This window comes from Neltuma alba, unplaced genomic scaffold (assembly GCF_004799145.2).
Source record: "Neltuma alba isolate B1F8T4 unplaced genomic scaffold, ASM479914v2 tig00011487_pilon, whole genome shotgun sequence".
NCBI classification, from domain to species: Eukaryota; Viridiplantae; Streptophyta; class Magnoliopsida; order Fabales; family Fabaceae; genus Neltuma; species Neltuma alba.
The window spans coordinates 37,628-57,233 of record NW_021636156.1 but is presented as its reverse complement, the minus strand read 5'-3'; the positions used below and the strand labels follow the sequence as shown (position 1 = coordinate 57,233).

Genomic DNA, 19,606 nt, shown 5'->3' with positions numbered 1-19,606 from the left:
GCAAGCTTTTTTTAATCATAACCCACGCGTTTATCATATATACTCTCTATTGACAGTTCGAATTTACAGCTTACGCTTAATAAGATTTTAAGATTTGTGCAACTTGCATGGTGCCATTATTATTATTATTATTATTATTATTATTATTATTTCATGCACATTTCGTTTTACCAACGTATTTTTTTCACACACACATAAGCCTACCTTAATTAAATATTTTAAAGAACTTTTTACCGGTACTATAAATTTATTTAAAAAATGAAAAGAATATAATATTTAATTGCGCTTAATTCTAGTCGAATTGTAAATGATATTGGGAATTTAAATACTCTGAACAAAAGGTGCATTAAGTGTACCTCAATGAAGTATAAAGAGAAACAATTAAATATAAGAGGGTACGTATAAGATCTAGCTAGAACTACTTACTGTTTTAAGAAACAAAGAGGTATGTTCCTTTTAGGAGGCATTGATTAGAACCTCACCCCCAAAACGTAATCAAAGGAACTTTAATTTATAATATTCAAACGAAAAAAGGGGACTATATACAAGTGATATTTTTTAAAATTGAGGAGAAAATGAAAAATTTAAAAGAAGGGTCTGGGTTTAATTAAAAGGAGAGGTTGTTGAAGGAGTTAGCTGAATGGTGGATGGATGGATGAGCATGTGGGATATGAAAAGAGGGATTGTTCAAAAGAAGCAAAAGCAAACAAGATGTTGTTAAATTTGAGGAAGATAAAGAAAAAGTTATATAATATTTACATGCTTTAGCTTTTGTTCTCTTTTCTTTTTATTGCTTCTTTATTTCCCATTCCTTTTTTTTGTTTTGCATGAATGCATGACATAGGCTCATCACGTTACAGCTATTCCAGCGGGACACAATCTTTTTTTTTGTTTTTTGTTTTAATCTTTTCCTAACAACAATAAGAAACAAAAAGAGACCCCCCCATCCACCATCCAATAATATTACTCAACGTTAAATAACTTATTTGAGGGAAAACCAGTGAAAAATCAATGTTTCAAAATTTTATTAGTCAGAATTATCTGATATGCTTTTATACATAAAAAGTACCAATACTCCGCGAGATTTCATATACAGAAAATACCAGTACTCCAGTTCATCAAGTCATTCTGTCGAATAAAATTTTGAAACAGAAACTTTTCACTAATTTGCCCTAACTTTAATTGGTGTATTTGGCCGTGTTATCAATTCCTTTCCGTCGTCCAACATATAATCATAAAAGTTTGTCATGCGTTCGACAGAATTTAAGAATGAATTGCACTGTTTATGATTTATTAACGGTGCAATTAGCTATGGTATATACTGATGGGGTATTTATTGATCGCATTACACACACACACACGCTTTTCTAAATTAAAATTTGACTTTGAATTAGATAGCTTCTAAATTTCAGATTTTGCGTCTTACTGTCTTACAATATATATTATGTATTTCATGAGTAAAATAATGGACTAAAATCAACTACTACTATATGAAGGTTATTAGTATAAAGTTATAGCGTTTTGCCATCAAGGTTCAAAAATTAGAAAAATTACATGCGCAAAACAAATTGTTTATGCCATGCGCAATACAACCTCCTTTACCGGATCAATAAATTGAGGCGACAGACAAATCAATAAAATGCCATTTTTTTGGGAGGAAAAAATAAGGAAGCTTGTTCAACAATGGATTTGCCGAAAGGCATGGGTGAAAAGAGATAATCATTATCGTCAAAGCTTATTCATTTATATAAAGGGAAACAAAATTAAAGCACGTACGTACCAAACATGCATGATAATGATCACTTGGATTAGGTTTTTCCCTTTATTCTTAGATTTTAATTTTATAATGGGTTAAATTTTTTATAAATAAAATAAAAGCTAAATAAATAATCAATAATATTCTTGATTCGACATATAATCAAAACGTGTATACTTGTACTTTCTCTTTGCCCTTTCCCCCTCTTCTTTACAACAAATGCCACCTAATTACCAACTGATTTTAGTTTAGCCTACCTTATTAAATTGATCAGCCAACTAATTACTGATAAATACATACTAAAAACTAAGTTTAGATTTGATTTGCAATGAAAGAAGAGCTTATCATTGAAAAAGGAAGGTAATAATTAATTAATTTAGAATTAAAGGAAAAGAAAAAAGGGAGAAACATTTGGTCCTAATTTCTTTTGACTTTTGATCACATTGTTTCATGATTGTGATAATAATTGATCAGATGACACTTTTTAAACTTTTGGAAAAACTTGCCATGCAATGCAAGGGTGACAATTGGCATTGCCACCCCCAAACTCTGTACAATCATATCTTTCAATAATTAATCTATCCATTTTATTAATTGCTAAATGGTAAAGGTGCAATGTTACTTCTTAAATTATTTCTTAGGTGCACCAAATATTCTGATTTGTCTAGTGGTGTAATTTTGTGCTTAATTTTTTTTGTGTGTGTGATATTTACTCATGATTTTTTAAAAAAATAATGGGGATAAAATTAAACATTTATCCTTTGCTAAAAGCAAACTCAATTCATTCATGCATTTACTTGAATGAAAAAAAAACAAGCACTAAGTTATAATTAAAATTGAACCTGTAATCTTTCGTTTATAAAAAAAATCTTTCATGTTAGGCTATTGACATTCATTGACGCATGTTGATAATTTAAGAAACATATATACTGTCGAATTATATAAAAATGTTGAGAGGAATACCAAATGTGGTATATTGAGTAGTACAGATCAGAAGGAGACAGAGAGAGCGAAAGCTTGAAGAGGGCATGGTGCTAGCTAGCTAGGACTCTCTCCCTTCACTTATAGTCTTGTAGACAAACCAATTTGTACAGTTTAGCAAGCAACCCCACATCACAGTTCACTCCTCTTCTTTATTTCTCACACACACTCCTAATTATTTATTCATCATTACACCATGATTCATCCTCAGTCCACATGTCTGCATCTCATCATCCCATCCCTGCATGGATCGATGCCCCTCGATCAGATCTGCTTCTTCTGCCGTTTTCAGAGTGTTATGGAAGAAAACAACAGAGTTGACGCCCTTGTTTTCATCTCATCACAAGAGAGAGAGAGAGAGAGAGGTTTTACTACTTGAGTAGCTCGAGACGTTTTGCATGAAAAAGTTGCACTCTGATACGATGGTCCTTCTTATGTCCCCTACCTGCCAATTACCACCCTCTCTGGGCTCTTATGGAATTTCCGTGCATGTATCACTGATGTGAAAGAAACCTCCATTCATATTTATGGGAATGAAGAAAAGTGATTGGAATGAAGAGAGAGTTAAAATTATGAGACGATGGTGGTCACTGGTCAACTGTCGTACGAGATGTGGGGTGAAAACAGGGTAAAAGGTTCACGAGTTTTGATGTAGAATGGTCCATGATTTTGATGTTTCTTCACAGCGCAGGTCGTTTTTGTGACGTTTACGTCGTTCAATGCTCCTAGTCTTCTCATATGTAAATGCGTTGGTGATTCCAGAGGGACATTGATGATCAGTGACATGATACATATACATGTGCGCGTGACAGCTCAATCTGCCCTACCTGTGAGGCGCCTTACGACGACATTGCGTTTCGTATATATTGGTACTACTACTGTCATCTGGGCTCAGATTAAAATCTAATCCCCATCCACTCTATGGTGGGAATCTGAAGGGAGAGAATGCAACTGAAAAAAGACAAATAATTAAAGCGGGGGAGAGTAACATGGCCAGTGTTAATGCGTGTGTGGATGTTGTCATTTATTTTGAGAGAAATAAGAATTATAGGAAGCAATGAAGCATATATAAATCTCATTTTCTAGTCATGGTTTGGATTTTGAAACGAACAAGGGAGCCAGTAGGGAATGATTCAAGCTTCACCGATAAATATATGCTGGAAGTATTTTAATTACCACCTCGTTAATTTGAAGTTGACGTACAGATCATAATCAGTAAATAGTGCTAGTATAGTAATGGTTAATATATAGATATATTCAACCAAAAAAATGTACTACTACATAATACTATCATCTCTTGTCTTTAATATAAAAATTAGTTAACTAATTTGAACAGATTTAAAAAAATTAATTCAGTTAATTATCTGTAATAGACAAATGTTACCTTCCTTAAAATATCTTTATTAATCATATATATTAGCTAGAACTATCATTTAATGAAACTTTTAACATATACAACTGTTTTAAAGACTAACTTAAAAAAAATGATAAAAATGTGAATTAAAATCTTATATTTAGTACTAAATTGAATGTTACTCTTCTATATTAAAGATAAGAGATAATATAACTAGTAAGACTATAAGAGCAGATGGGAGGGGTGTTCAAATACATGAAAGAGTATAATTAATTTAATGTGGGAATTTTGGATGATGGTACTGAATTTTGTAGGTTTTATACGAATGAGGGGAGGGGAAATGCTAAAGTTACTTGATCGTTGGGCGAGGAGAGAGGGAGCAGGAACACGAGAGAGGAGGCAAAATGATATGGCAATCCATTGCTTTATGATTGACGCCTCTCTCTCTCTCTTTCCTCGGGACTGTCGTCTTAGCATCACAGAGAGAGAAGCTTTGTCGTTGGGGCAAGTCGGTCAGCCATTCACGGTCATGAGAGAGAATCTACTGATTGCGACCATACCTTCCCCTTCCCCTAGGCCCACCGCACCCTACCCTTCTCCCCGCTCTTGCTTTTCATTTCTTCTTACTGGTGACGAGTATTCCTTTTTTAAAAAAAAAAAAAAATTATGGAAAACACACGCACGCACCCAGAGAGTCACACGCGCAGAGCACGACAGATTTGACTTTTGCCCCCTTCACTTTGTTTCGAAGCGCTATTGCTTTACTGGGCCTTATCCTGGCCCATTTCATCCATTCGCCTCTCATGTTCTGTCATGTCCTGGATTTTATATCATCATGACATCATCAGACTCAAACAATACTGGGCTCACTAACTAAAATTTGTTTCATTTCCCTAAATTAAAATTTATGGTGTTTCGCTTCATCTCCATTACATTATTATTTTCATTCTTTTTAACCTTATTAATCCACGTACCCACTTCCCATATCATTTAGGAGTTTAATCTCACAACCTCCTTCATCCGAGTTACTGTGGGGGGTGTCATATATGGCTGTGACAACTTTTTATTCTTAATCTGGGGTTAAAATGGTAAATATGGTATGGAAAATAGAAATGAAGGTGACGAAGAAATGGGCGAGGAGAGGTTGGGGGGGGGGGTGTGAATGTGAGGGAGAGAGTGACAGTGGCGACTTTATCTTCATCCCAAAATTCTGACATCTGAAATCATTCATTCATTATTACCTCCTTTTTATTGCTTTCCCCCTTTTCCCCTTTCCCCTCCCACTCCCGCCCTCCCTTTCCTTTTATTTCCCCTAAATCAATTCTCATCCTTATTTGTTCACATCATCACCTCCTTTTATTTATTTATATCTTCTCCTGTAAATTTATTTCCATAACTCACTCATAAATATTTTTTTTCCAGAGAATTTAGACTCATAAATTCTTGCTAAAAAATTTTAGAGACTTTTGATATTACTGGACAGCAGAGCCATAGCTTCATCTCCCCACCAATATCTTACACTTAGCTTATAATTATCAATCAATCAATGTAATACAACATAATTGGTGCAGAAAATCATACTATTCATAAATTCACTCGGTGTCAAACTCTCCACACATATAAGGGGTCTGCTCTAATTTTTCTTTTCAGGAAAAAAAAAATGTAATTTGTCTGCGTGAATAATTTTTCTCATTAGCCCAAATTATTTTTCATCTAGTACAAAAAAATGAAACTATTTTACAAGAACAAACAATAGCATGGTGAGAATTCACAACTCATTGTCCCTTCGTGAGCATCTAATAAAATTGGAACGGTATGGATGAGATTAGCATGGCCCCTACACAGCACAAGGATGATACACACAAATTGAAAATTCATAACTTGTTTGAAAAGTATTACGAGTTTTTCAGTTACTATTCTTTTAATACCTGAACGGGCCATCAGGATTAATAAAGAATAAAATTGTGGTCAATAATGTCCGGGAAATCATATATGAATAATAAAATTGGGATCATTACACTATTGATCATGATTTCATTCATATATGCAAGATAGAGATCTGATTTGTCAATGGGCTACGTCTCTGTTCTCCGGTTTTCAACTTTATTGGAAAAGCCCAATTTGTGCATAGATACAAGGCCCATATTAATGTTTATGGGCTCATTCAGGCTTTGAGGGAAAATTAAACCAGTGTTCAAATTCCAGCCCAAGAGATGCAGTTAATTGCTTGGAAAAGTCTGAGAAAGTTCTTAATATACTACTGAAAAAAAAAGATTACAAATTTTAACTATTTCAATTAAATTTTAGACGGTTCGGATTTTTTTTTTTTTACCAGAAAGTTCTTAATATACTACTTAAAATTTTATTTGATGGATAAATTTAGTAAACATACATATGGTACGGATATATTTGGATTCAATCTCGTCCCTTGTCACAGGAAAAAAAGAAAGGGAAAGAAAAAAACAGTGAACATGGGTTATATGAGAATGTCGACGTGATTCTTATCACAACACAATCCGTATCGATCGTGGTCTGAAAATGGCGTCGTCATCTCCTGCTGGTCTTTGCTTCCTCTCCAAAACCCCCAACACCCCCAAGCCTTTAGCATTCTCGCTTCCAAAGCCCTCCTTTGCATTTCTCAGACCCAATCTCTTATCGCTTCCCTCCTTTTCTCCTTACTCTTATCGCAATTCTGCGCTCTTCCTGACATCATCCAAAGCTCTTTTCTCTTGCAAATGCTCTTCCACCTCCCCTGTCGCCACTAGGAGTTACGAGGTAACTTTTTTGGTTCTTGGTGACTTTGTTATCGTAGGTCGAACTGATATTTGTTGATTGGAGCATGAGATTCCGCTAAGCATTTGAATCCAACTTTGATGTGCATGGCCCACCTTCAAACTGGCTAGTGATCGGAATTCTCTAATCTAATTGGGTGCTTTGTGCTGTGATGCCATGTAATGAGTATATAAATATAGTGTGTGAATGTGACGTGCATAACAAAACAACCGCATTTCTTTCCCACAATCGACCCATTATGTAACTCTGTAGATATCTTGTGAGCAATTGGGTTTTTAACTAGGATTCGACATTCTATTGATTGAACCCGTGTCAGTTTGTCCTTGCCACCCATCCATTCAATCCATAGAAAAGCATGTTGTTTGTTAAACCCCCCCCCCCCTCTCGGATGGCTTTTGACATCATCTAATGCTCGTTTTGCTGATAAATGCAGTTTTCTGATAGTTCTTCTGAGGTAGAGTTGAGAATAAACATAGGAGGCCAAGATGTCCAAAATCCTAGACATATATCAGTGGATGCAAATCATACGTCTTTAGCTGTCAGGGTGCAGCGACCCGCATCTCCAATCACACTCATAGAGACTAATAATCTTTTTGACAAGATAAAACCTGATGAAACAATATGGTTTGTGCATTTGAAAGTTATCAATTTGAGTTTCAGGTTTTAGCCTTTGATTCCTTTGGTTGAAATGTCTACTTTGTTTAGGTACATTGATGACGATCAACTGGTTGTGAACCTAAAGAAACATGATCCTGATTTGAAATGGCCTGACATCACAGAATCATGGGAATCACTTACAGCAGGATCTACACAACTTCTGAAAGGAACATCAATCTACCTTGTGGGTGATTCAACCGACATGAACCAGATAGTGGCTCGAGAGCTTGCTACTGGTCTCGGGTATGTATATGCATTTGGGATTCTGACAGTCAATCTCCAGTCATCTGTTCACCATTGAACACCTTACACGAAGCTTCTTTCATTCCAAATCTATATCTGTATTTTTCGTGATAGAAGATGATTCTCATGTTACATAATAGGCTTAAGCTTGATTCCAAAAATGCTTGCAACTTTCAGTTATGCCTATAATTGACATGAAATTCTCCTCAAACAGCTTTTGATTTTGACGCCTGATATCTTTTCAGGTACGCACCACTCTGTACAAAAGAGTTACTGGAAACATATTCCAAGCAAACCATTGATTCATGTAAGTGTGATTCCTAAGCCTTGCCTTTTTCAGTAAACTTGCTCCTCCTCTTCCATTCATGCTTGTGGATTCTGAGAAATCAATGACAGAAACATCAACACTCTACACTCTAATATACCATGACATCTTCAATACTCTGTCTTTACAGCTAGAGCTCTAGCATCAGTCGTTGGTATTTGGTAGTGCAAGAAATAATGGTTTTATGAGTTCTGTTACTTTTAAGAATTAAAATGGCTGATGCTTTAATGTGCAAGTGTGACCTAATCACGCCATTCTATTTGCTGCCTCACTAGAATGCTAGCCATGATATGAATATCTTGATTCAACTTTTTGGCAAAGGACACAGTAGGATTCTCACAATCTTCCCGTGTCTTCCATTCGTCTGTCGTCATCCTTGCTTCAGGCTATTCCATCTATTCTCGAGCACAATTTTCCATATTCCAGAAAGGGGAAGGGGCTAGGTGGAACATCTTACTGTAATAATCCATCCGGGCTTCAACTAGTCTATTCATCTGAATACTTGAAGTGACGTGAATACCATATTTTGTAGTGGATTAATAAATGTCAAAAATTCCAGGGGTGCTTGTTGAAGGTGCTGACTCTGTTGCAAAAGCAGAAAGTGCTGTGCTTGAGAGCCTAAGTAGGCAAGTCTAATATTTATTTTTTTGCTCCTGGCTAAGTTAGCAACTGGAAAACAAAAGCATTTATTTCTCTAATTGAGTGGTCTCCAGTCATGTGCGGTCTGTAGTTGCAACATTAGGAGGGCAACAAGGTGCTGCTGGACGAGCTGATAACTGGCGGCATCTTTATGCGGGGTTTACTGTCTGGTTATCACAGACAGAAGCACCAGGTGAGTTTATTATTCCACTCTCGTAATTACTATTTACTGGATATATGTTTCTGCTCCATGCTTTGCTTGGGATTTTACATATTTAAAACTTTGCACCTACCAATTCTTGAACATTCAACTTTATTCAGGATTGGCAACCATCATTTACAATATTTTCTTTCCCTTCAATTCTTCAATATCTGCCCTTAGCTTTTCTTTTTCTCAGTGCCTATCGGTTGATTCATCCATCCATCCGTTCATTTTCTTTTCCGGATTGGTCTGCATTGCAAAGCTACATCCAATGTGTTTTTGATCCATAATCTCTTTGTCTGACACTAACTCATTCTTTCTAATGTTTACCTCACATAAAAACATGCTTGATGCGATAAAACACACTAGCGTTGCAAGTATAAATGCCCTTCTTTTTTCTATGCCATTGTTATAAAGTTTACTTTCCAACTACTAGATAGGATTATCAATTTTAATGGATTTGGTTGATTTTGTTATTGTCAATTCTCCTAAGATGACAGGCTAGGAACCATGAGTTATGGCTAATTAATAGTAGCTGCTACAAAATGAGAGATAAATCCTCTTGGGCCTTGGCTTGATTAAAATGCAGATGAAGATTCTGCAAGGAAGGAAACTCACCAAAACATGAAAGATGGCAAGCTTGCGTACACAAATTCAGATGTGGTTGTTAAGCTTCAGGGATGGGATCCTGCTCATGCCAAAAGTGTGGCGCAAGCATGTTTGAGTGCCCTAAAACAGTTAATTCTCGCAGACAAGAAACTTCCAGGTACTTATTATCAAGGCTTTTCTGCTTTCTGGTTAGATCCAATGAGTTCCGTTTCATTTCAGATGTCAAAATTGTAAAAGCCAGTAATAGATGGTTGGGTTGATACCTTGACTTGGAAAAAATGGCATGTGCTTCTAAGGCATGAAAATGAGAATTTTGAAAATAAGAGTGTTCAAAGGGATGATTAGAAGTTTTGGGTCTTGCTTTGATGGGGATGGAGTAAGGGACAAAATTGAGGTGAGAGTGCATTGTAACGAGTTCAAAACTCTAATGAAAAATGTGTGTATATTAACTGGATAAAATTATAATCATAAATATAAATAATATCTTTTCACTGCCTCTACTCTTCAGTCATGCCAAGCAAGAGGAATAAAATTTTAACTTTTAACCATCCTTTTTCCTTCTCTATCGTACTATCATGCACTACCAAGTGAAAGTTGTCCATAGTTGATTAAATACATGAAATCAAATTTTTAACCTAAATAACTCAAGCTCTTTTAGTTGTGAGATGTGAGGCCAGTTTAGCATCTTATGTTATGGCGTGGTGTTCACCACAAGATGAAATTCTCAGCCCATAGTTGATTAAATACGTGAAATCAAATTTTTAACCTAATCACTTATTCATTCATCTCTGTCCTCTCTGTTCTTTCTGCCTCTTTTATCATGCTGGATCAAGAGAACAGACCAGATCTTATTCATTTTATAAGCTTCGGTCTTGACCAGTGAATGGAGAAACCTAACTGAGGAGGCTTTTGTGCCCCCAGGAATGTCATCTTGCTCTTGTAGTAGTTTCGTGCAAATTAGAGTTTTGTGGTTATTTGCGAATAACTCACCTGGTTTATAAGTAACTTCATTACATGCCAATTGGCGCTGGAAAAAAAAAAAAAAAACTTTTCTCAATGCTTAATTTAGGATAACAGTTGGAGTCTGCATCACTGTCAGTTGAAACTAATAAAAACATCATACAACTTTTATGTACTTGACTCTGAAAGGAGTATGTTATGAGATGTATTAGCACATGACCGATTTCACTCACTTGTGCCTTTGTTGAAGGTAAGAAAAGCCTCTACATAAGATTGGGATGTCGCGGTGATTGGCCAAACATCAAACCCCCAGGTTGGGATCCATCAACGGAAGGTGATGCAACTCTTGACACCCAGTAATTACGTTGTTATAAGTGATCACATTAGATTGATGTGCGCCAACTTATTTCCAAACAAAGGTGGTGTTACTTTGACAATGGTAAAAAGTTTTGGCATTTGAATCTGCCCTCGTCCTACTCGACACAAGACAGAAGCTATATATAAGACCAATGGATGAGAATTTAGTCAGCTGTAGGCTGTTCATATGGATTAGACAAAGCTAGTTCCTGCGGACTAGAACAGTCACCAACAATTGAGGGGAAAAGCATGGTTAATTTCTAATGCCAAGTGCTAACTAAGTAATCAATGCTAACCCAGTTCGGGTCAATAGTGAACAAGGCCATGATACTTGTGGATTATGAATTAGTTAAGATCCATTATTAGTAGAAGAGCAACTATGAAATAATTGTTAACTATGTTGGTTTTTGAACGGATAAAGAAGAGCAACTACTAGAGAACAGGCTAGTGGCGTGGCCTTATTAGCGTTAGCGACAAGCGAGTACAATTACGGTTCATACCCTGTTTTAAGGGTACTACAATCCCTTATACTGCAATGTTTTCTTTTTTTTTCGGGCTTTACATTTATACGCAATGTTTAATATGAAAAATCTGTTATTAAAATATCATTCCACACTTCATTTCAACGCTGGGTCACACACAAAGGTCCCGGCCCCTGTAAACACACTTGCTATTGACCAATGCAGATATCAAAGTAAATAGTATATGATTAAATGCTCCTCCCTTCCTGATCAAACACAACAACTAGATTTATAAAATATCATTCTTTTTTCAAGAGATTATTATATATTATCTCAGGTCCTATTTATAAGATCCCATTTGTAGACTACAAATAAAATCTTATAATTAGGACTGAAGATAGTAATATTTATTAAAATTATATTATAATCTTCCTATTGTTATCTGCACATCTTTTTCTAAGAAGCAAAAACACATTGAGCATCTTTATAAGGCTGCAAAGATCGATTATATTCATAAATATTAAAAAATCTCCTTTTTTTCCCCAGCCATAACTAGTAAAAAATCTAACCCTCTTTCCCAGAAAGTAAACGCTAAACAGAGACACAATAGCAATTAGTAACCTACCTGTACAGTCTTTCACTACTAAAATGTGACCTTTTTATGGTGCTATATGAATTACTTACGAAAGGGAGCGTCATATGGATAAAAGGGGTAACTTTCTATGAAAATTATTTTCGTAGTTCAAGGTACGTAGACCTGTTGCTACAATAAAGAATGAATGAACTTACAAAGCAGGAAGCAGCAGGGAGGCATTAAAATCAGTAAGCAACGGAGAGACCCCATTCCTATGAAGACCTATACGACTGATGATTGATCAAAAGTAAAACAAAATAAATTTACAGTAGGAGGGGGGAGTGGAGTGACTAAGCCAATCCTAACTAGTTCTAGCTTTTGCAGGATGGGTTATGGGGCTCGGGTTAGAAAAACACCTGGGCCCCACAACCCCAGAGATCACCACAGTGCAGCAGCCCAAATTGTAGGGGCCGCACCAAAGAATGTAATATCCTTACCCTACGTGGTTAATTAATGTCATCGTCTTCATCTGCTGCTGCTTCCAGAATCAAATCCTTTGGATTTCCCGTGTTATTAGAAAATGCCCATTTAGCTAAATCAAGTTAGCAGGGTCAGACACATGCATCCCCATCTGGCTCTCTATAAGCTCAGGAATGAAGGGCCTCGCACCTTAAGCCGCTTTGGTCCAATCCCAACCTCCGTGGGAGATGATGGCTCCATTATACTCTGTTGTAACCAATTCCTCTTGTGGTGATCTCCATGGCCACTCAAGTCCTCGTTTCCTAATTTCCTGTACCTTATGGAAATGGGAATGCCATTATTAACCTTCGGATATCTTTCCCTCGTACCGCTTTCGCTATCAAATTTGTGATTTGCCGGGTACCTCCAGTTGTTGTAATCTGATTCACTGCTTCTGCTGTAATCTACTATTAGTTGACCGCTTCTTCCTTCATCAGAGTTTTTCTTCAATCGTTTTAGTCCCTGCCCATATTCATATAGATGATCATAAGTCCATTCAAATGCAAACCAAGAATCTCTCCATTCAAAAGCCAGGTACAGATTGATTCATGCATCAAATTCCATACGATACGCAGGACCCACTTTAATAATTAAAACATAAATTCAGTCAACAAATATATAAAGACTAATGATCCAAGACTTTTTCACAGACACACTCGTGGAAGATTCAGCAAGCACACACTAGTAGGACATCCACCGTACCAAAATATTGCCAATACCTGGTGGTCAGAATGCTTGGGACACATCTGATCATTCCCATTTCTCCTCTCTGCCTTCAAAGAAGAAGGCCGCTTCACCCTAAATATCTCTGAATCAGAATCATCACTGTCATTATTCACCATGGATTTCATCTCTAATCTATAAAGATCACCCCCCTGAGGTTTAATCGAGCCGTTGCGATTCCGTGTAGGGGATACTAAAGATTCACATACACTACTGGACATTCTTTCACAAAGCTCCTCAGAATTAATGATGCCCGACTTTGCACGCCCCTCATCCTGATTGCCGGATAAGAATAACAAATGTCAGGATTAAAGTATTCTACATCTGATCCAAATTAGAGGGAAGATCAAAGATACAAACATTAGCTACCAGAACGAAGAAAACACTGATAAAACAGATAAATAAACTTACATTTTTAGTAGCATAAGAATAACTCTCAAGAGGGTCTGAAAGAGAGCAAAGAGCAGAAGCAGCAGAAACGAAGGAAAAATCAGACACTTCAGGTTTGTGATATTCTGATCCTGAGCAATGCCTCAAAGCCCATTGACTTTGAATAGCACACTCTTGAATATTCATTAAGTGATCTGAGCCTGAGTGAGAAGATTCAACAGGTTCAAATTTTATCTCGCAATAAGGGGTATATCCATCGGCCTCAGCTCTCTGAAACATACTTGACAAGGGATACGAATAAATGTTACTGTCAGCCTTGATCTGCTTAACTATCTCATCCAATATACCATCTTCCTGTTCAAACCTCTTGGCCGCAGCTTCCATATCTTCAGTATCTTCCCTCAAGTAAAGAGTGTGTTTGCTCCCACAGGTGAAGTCAAGAGATTCGATATCTGGAAAGTGATAATATTGAAACGTAAAGTCAGAAAATACTACATACAATACAATCGTTGAAAAGTTATTAATAACTATTAATGGTTTTCTCTTTTCCCTGCTAAAGAATACGGAAGAAGCAATTGATTAATGAGCCAACCAACCACATCCCATGTGATCAAAGTTCAAAAATGACAACTACTATTGAACGAAGCATACCATGTCGAAGACACAATGGATGCATGTGACAGTCACAGTCAACATATGCCACATAGCAGTCGCGTTTGCAGAGACTACAGAGAATTGAGCCATGAGAGTGTGAGGAGACATTTGTGCAAGCCCCAGATTTAACTAATAACCAGCGAGTACAATGCTCGAAGCGCATCAAATTAGCAAAAGATATCTTGATGCTATTATGAAACATCGAGTCTGCAGAAGGAAAATCTGAATCTTCGAGTTCTAAACTTGTATAGAGGAGCATTGCTTCTTTGCATAAAAGTTCTTCGTGAGGTAGCAGAGGAACTCTGTTTAGATGTGCATATCGCCTGCTGGCAATGGCCCCTAAAGGAAACCAATCGCCAATGGCAAAATTCACTGCCTCTCCACAGTTAAAACCTGAATTATGAAGGATAAATAAAGATGCATAACTTGGATGCGAGCAATGAATGAGGCAATAACTTCCAAAAAGAAAAAAAAGAAAGAAAGAAAAAAACTTCTAGAAACTTTGTTGTATAAGTGCAAAATCTTACCATGACTAAAACCAGCGTGATACGCTCTAGGAAAGGTAACAATAAACTCTCCTGGTTTTTGAACAGCTTTGTAGACCGGCACTTCATGTTCCAACAAAATATTTGGAGGAAACAGAGTTGTTTTCCCCAGAAGAACGTCGAAGGCTCCATCTTCCCCTTCATTTGACAGAATATCTTTAGTATACACATGTTCTCTCACCACCCTTTCAAAATCCAGAGCTGCATGACCCGGAATTCCGTACCAAGTTTTTGATGCTCCACAGTGATGATAATTAATACTGCCGAAACAATGTAAATATCATTAAATAAAAAATGTACAGCAAAAATTCTTAGTGGGCTGAATTTGTCAAAAAGCTAGCATTTACCTGTACAAATAGTGATCCTCAACATGCCAAGCAAACATACTAAACAGCATTCCAATGTATAACATGGGTTCTGTTACTCCCTGAAATGAGCTTGATGGTGTCATACAGGGAAGAAGCGTACCAAATCAGTTTGATTAAAGTTAAATGAATACCATACCGGAATTACTGTTTCCAAGAGCCGCAAAATGGATTTGGGCAGCCGAGAAAGCTTCTGGAAATCATGAAGAAAGGTGCAAATGAATTGGTTGGTAAAAATCCCAAATAAAGCAACTCAAATGAATGCGAAGATAACTTTTATAATCAAAGAGATATTATAATTAACACCTTCAAATTCCATTTGCTGCTCCCAAGTTGATCATTGGGAGAAGAGGAAAAGGCACTACCATCTACATCACATGCATATTCTACACTTTCCATCTTTCCACAGCTAATTTCATGCCAAAACTCTTTTTCCAAAAATGAGGCAGGAAGACATCCGGCACTGCAATATCTACGTGCAAAAACCTTGTTCGCCATTTTTTCAAAATCGCGGAATGTATAGTTTCTGAATGAATTAAAACTGTATTAAAAATTAAGTAGATAAGCTAACTGAAGTTAGAAACAGGTATAAATAGAAAACTTACCTTCCACTCATGAAAAATGTGACTTTGTCTTCAGTATCCCACTCAGCAAGGCGAAGTGGCTGTACTGTAGTTGCAAACTTAAATCCTGCTTTCTCCTTCATTAACACGACTCCAGCAGGAATTGAAGCATGCAAAGGAGAAATAATCTTGCATATACCTGAAATTGATCATCCACAGAAATGAAAAAAGGTTCGGCCACAATTCTATCAATTTATTGGCCACCGCAAATCAGTTGTCTGATTTATGAAGATTTATGGAATAGTTTAGGCATCCCCAGTGCAAAGTTAAATACAATCCAAGTCTATCATGTAGCCGCCCATCAGGAATCGCATACATGCAGAATAAAAAGTCTGGAGATATTCACGATGCACCCTCCCCCGGGGGGGGATTAAGGAGTCAAATTAAAGGGTTGCCTCTATAATGAAGACCGGAAAAGAACATGATAATGAATCACAATTTTATCAGCAAGCCAGGAACTCCAAAAAAAAAAAAAAGGAACAGCCGCGCAAAATTGAAACAAAGCAAATTGCTCTATATGTGGTAGTTTGCAACGTAGTCTATCCTTATCTACTATGATAACTTTCATTTTCAAACATAATGAACCAGAGACCCCCCCCCCCGGGGGGCCCCTCCCCACAAAAAACCCTGGGGGCCCAAAAACCCCAGAAGAAAACCAAAAAGAAGGTAGGTCTTGAAAGTTCACTCAGCGCAATGTATCGCCTCGTGCGTCATTGAATGCCCTTGGCCACTAAATAGATTCAGTATAGAACAAGATTCAATAGGTCGTACCGTATCTTGAAGCCACAGGAATTATCTTTTGCAAATAAACCAAAGGGTCCTCGAATTCCTCCTTTGTTGGGGAGTACACAGGACACTCGGGAATCTTTTCAGTCCATTCTAGATCACTCATGTCAAACTTATCCACCTTCCTCTTGGAAAAGGCGTTTGCATTACCATGCAACCTCACACCACATGATGACGAAGCCCTTAAAGCATCTCCTCCGCTTCTTGTCATCATATTAGCAACACTTGTGTTGTTGGCAGTCGAAGATTTTGCTCGGTGAAGCTTTTTACACTTTGAAGGTTCTAGTATATTTCTAGCTTCCTTGGGCAAACAAACTCTTCCTTCCACCTGATAGGTGCGTTATCATTTACCATAGATAAGAAACCATCAATTGACATTCAGAGTAGAAGCTACATAAATGAAGGAACAAATTTAATCACTGAGTTATTATTAGCAACATGAAAGTGTGAATCGCTAGCACCACGGAAATTCTGAACTATAAGAGGAAGGGGGGCAGCAAAATTTTGTCCAGTCGTTCTCCAAGAAAACAAAATCGCAATTGCAAGGCATAGTTTCTTCTGCATCAGCTCACTCGGGTTGAGATAAAAATGTAAATAAGTGGAGGGTAAAAAGCCACTTTGGAGACAAACAAGTTAAAATAATTAACCTTTAAAATAATTAACCATAAATGGGGAAAACAACAACCAAAAAAGGGTCTCGAACGAAAACGATATTCTTCGTTATGTTACCACTGGAGTCAAATAATAGATGATCACCGCATACCATCACCCCGCGATGAAAGTCATAAAACAGGTACCAGCAAACATTAAAAAGTATCTCCATCGAAATTAAGCCGCCTCCTTCATAAAACTGGCCGATAACCGTTAAGACAATAAAAATTAATTTGCCGACTGGATGACTACAACTTCACCGACATGGAGGCGTTCACCGGAAAACGTTACCATTTCATCCAAAGTTAGCACGCGATGTGGTCAAATGAAAACTCTGGCCTAAAAAATTCAACAAAAGCGTGGGCGGAAATTTGAACAGTCTGCCCTTTACCGGATCATTATTTTCTAACTTGAGATAAACCAATCAAACAGAAAATATACAAAGCATTCATACTGATAACGGAGAATCACGAAAACCTTCCAGAAAATAAGCCAGAGACTTTAAACCTTCAAATTTTCTTTTCTAGGAAAAGGAAGAAAAGGAATTGAAACTGCTACAGTAATTTTTTATTAAAAAAATCATATACGAGACCTGGTAATTTATATGAGGAAAAAAAATCGGCCGTCGCAAAATGCACCTAAAGTATCGGTTTAGAAAGTAAATCACTCCACATCAAATTATGAAATCGCTGAAATAATATAGCCAGGTAAGTGGGTTTGATAATGATCATTCAAACTGAAAAAACAAAAAAACGGAAAATCGAGAAGAAACTGGAAGAAGCGTAACTGGGGCGGAGATCTGAAAGATGAATCAAAAGAACATACATTTTGCAGAGACTTTGAAGCACTATTTAATTACGGACCAGATGACAAGGTGGAGGGAAAAAGAACATAGAAAGCATGATTGACCTACCATTTCATCCCGAGGTAGCTCCGTGTAGGCCTCAGTCTTCACCCACTTGGTCAAGAAATCACAAAAACAATGACAAAACTGAATCCAAATCCCTGAGCCAAACCCTAGATCACGATCCTGGATTTTACAGGTTAAAAGCGAGCCTTCAACAACAACCAGACTCGCCACATTCTCGCAGAGAACCGAGCACAAGGCTGAAACCAGACCACAGAGAGATCCAAAGCCTTCTAAGACATACAAAGCAAGTTATGATGATATACAGACGTTTCAATCAGAAAGTGGCAGCCGGCTTCCTCAGGAGTCACGGGAGTATGTCGCCGGTGAAGCAGGCGGTTTGCCGGCGGAAGAAGAGGTTTTCCGGCGAGGAATAAAGCGGGGAGAAACAGTGGATGAGGAAAGAGAGGAAACGAGTGCTTAGAAAACCGAAAAAGATGAAGGAAGGGATAATTTATAGTTTTATACTGTAAAATATTACCGCTTTATTAGCTCTGAAAACCTCAAAAAAAAATTAACTTTTAAAATTTATTTCCCTTTCCTGTGCTTAGAAAGGGCCAAAAAAAAAAAAAAGGAAAGAAATCAGATAACGGAGAAGAAATGCGAGCGATATTGGTGGCTGTTGCTTGTCAGGTGGTTCAACCAAAATACTTGCCGTCCAAAACGCGTTTCTTTGCCCTCAGCCGTTTCTCCGTTTCGGTGTTTATGACGGAATTACAGTTATAACTCGCCGGATTTATCATTTATTGGCGGGTATAAAATTTGAGGAGCAAGTGCGTGGAAACATGATAAGGGTATCTTAGTAAATCAACATAATGACGGTGTTATCGATGAGGTCTGGTTCTGGTTTCTGTAGCGGTCAGAGAAAAGTAATACGAGCAGGAAAGAGGGAATACTAACGTAGAACAAGACAGAGTTTGGTTATCTTCAAAACGTTGAAATCCCACCGTCCATTCTCGAAGGCTCTGGAACGTGAAATCCTCTGCTGCGTGTCCACTTTTTCGGTTAAACTACCGATCTGTACAGGATAACACCCACCTACCTTCCAGTTAGTTAGGCTTATGCACGAAAATACTCCTTTACCCTCGCTCAGTTTCATCTCGTTGTACGAAGAAGCAAGGGCTTTTCTGACATTAGCGGAGATCGCCGCATGATGGACGCGCAGGGGAGTCACTTCCGTAATGAAAGTGAACTACTGCTACGATGCGTGACCGAACGTAATTACAAGGAACACACGTGGCGGATGTTCCACAGGCGGCACGAAATAAACCAATGGGTTTCGCAAATTTTGTGTATTACGTAGGATGATCATAAATTAAATCATCTCTCCAATGATAGAAAGAGTCAAATTCTAGTGTTGAAAGCGCTTAGAGCACTCGCTTTCACTGTTTTTATTAATTTTCCACTTTTCTGAAAAAAAAAAACAAGGAAAAAGATAAAGTTAGTCAAGAGTGATGGCTAAACCGGAAATAACTGGCGGCTAGGACTGGGACTTGCGGGATGACCGTCGCAAGACGGCGAATGGGTCATGG

The 19,606-nt window shown here is 37.4% G+C and overlaps 2 protein-coding genes and 1 non-coding gene across 3 annotated transcripts; 2 read left to right on the top strand and 1 right to left on the bottom strand.

Annotated features, from left to right (window-relative positions):
- Positions 1-5,871: 5,871 nt before the first annotated feature.
- On the top strand, positions 5,872-5,978 carry LOC114714175 (U6 spliceosomal RNA). Its single transcript, XR_003737415.1, has one exon. It is a non-coding gene; the product is annotated as a U6 spliceosomal RNA (small nuclear RNA).
- A 581-nt stretch (positions 5,979-6,559) lies between these two features.
- On the top strand, positions 6,560-11,296 carry LOC114714135 (probable inactive shikimate kinase like 2, chloroplastic). Its single transcript, XM_028898836.1, has 8 exons — positions 6,560-6,866; positions 7,318-7,508; positions 7,590-7,784; positions 8,030-8,091; positions 8,669-8,735; positions 8,823-8,941; positions 9,540-9,716; positions 10,770-11,296. Exons 1-8 carry the CDS (start codon positions 6,630-6,632, stop codon positions 10,877-10,879), a joined length of 1,158 nt encoding a protein of 385 aa, XP_028754669.1. The 5' UTR covers positions 6,560-6,629; the 3' UTR covers positions 10,880-11,296.
- A 739-nt stretch (positions 11,297-12,035) lies between these two features.
- Positions 12,036-18,630, bottom strand: LOC114714163 (lysine-specific demethylase JMJ706). Its single transcript, XM_028898870.1, has 11 exons — positions 18,081-18,630; positions 16,502-16,844; positions 15,713-15,869; positions 15,414-15,633; positions 15,247-15,300; positions 15,090-15,169; positions 14,725-15,002; positions 14,195-14,590; positions 13,565-13,995; positions 13,150-13,428; positions 12,036-12,892 (listed from the first exon to the last, which is right to left on the bottom strand). Exons 1-11 carry the CDS (start codon positions 18,081-18,083, stop codon positions 12,551-12,553), a joined length of 2,583 nt encoding a protein of 860 aa, XP_028754703.1. The 5' UTR covers positions 18,084-18,630; the 3' UTR covers positions 12,036-12,550.
- Between the last annotated feature and the right edge of the window lie 976 nt (positions 18,631-19,606).

Coding starts and splice junctions, on each gene's coding strand:
- LOC114714163 (XM_028898870.1), bottom strand. Junction 15,003..15,089: donor GAGGATCACTATTTGTACAG/GTAAATGCTAGC, acceptor TTGTTTCGGCAG/TATTAATTATCATCACTGTG. Junction 12,893..13,149: donor CCAAGCATTCTGACCACCAG/GTATTGGCAATA, acceptor GAATATGGGCAG/GGACTAAAACGATTGAAGAA.
- LOC114714135 (XM_028898836.1), top strand. CDS start 6,630: ATGGCGTCGTCATCTCCTGCTGGTCTTTGCTTCCTCTCCAAAACCCCC. Junction 7,509..7,589: donor AAACCTGATGAAACAATATG/GTTTGTGCATTT, acceptor TACTTTGTTTAG/GTACATTGATGACGATCAAC. Junction 8,942..9,539: donor ATCACAGACAGAAGCACCAG/GTGAGTTTATTA, acceptor ATTAAAATGCAG/ATGAAGATTCTGCAAGGAAG.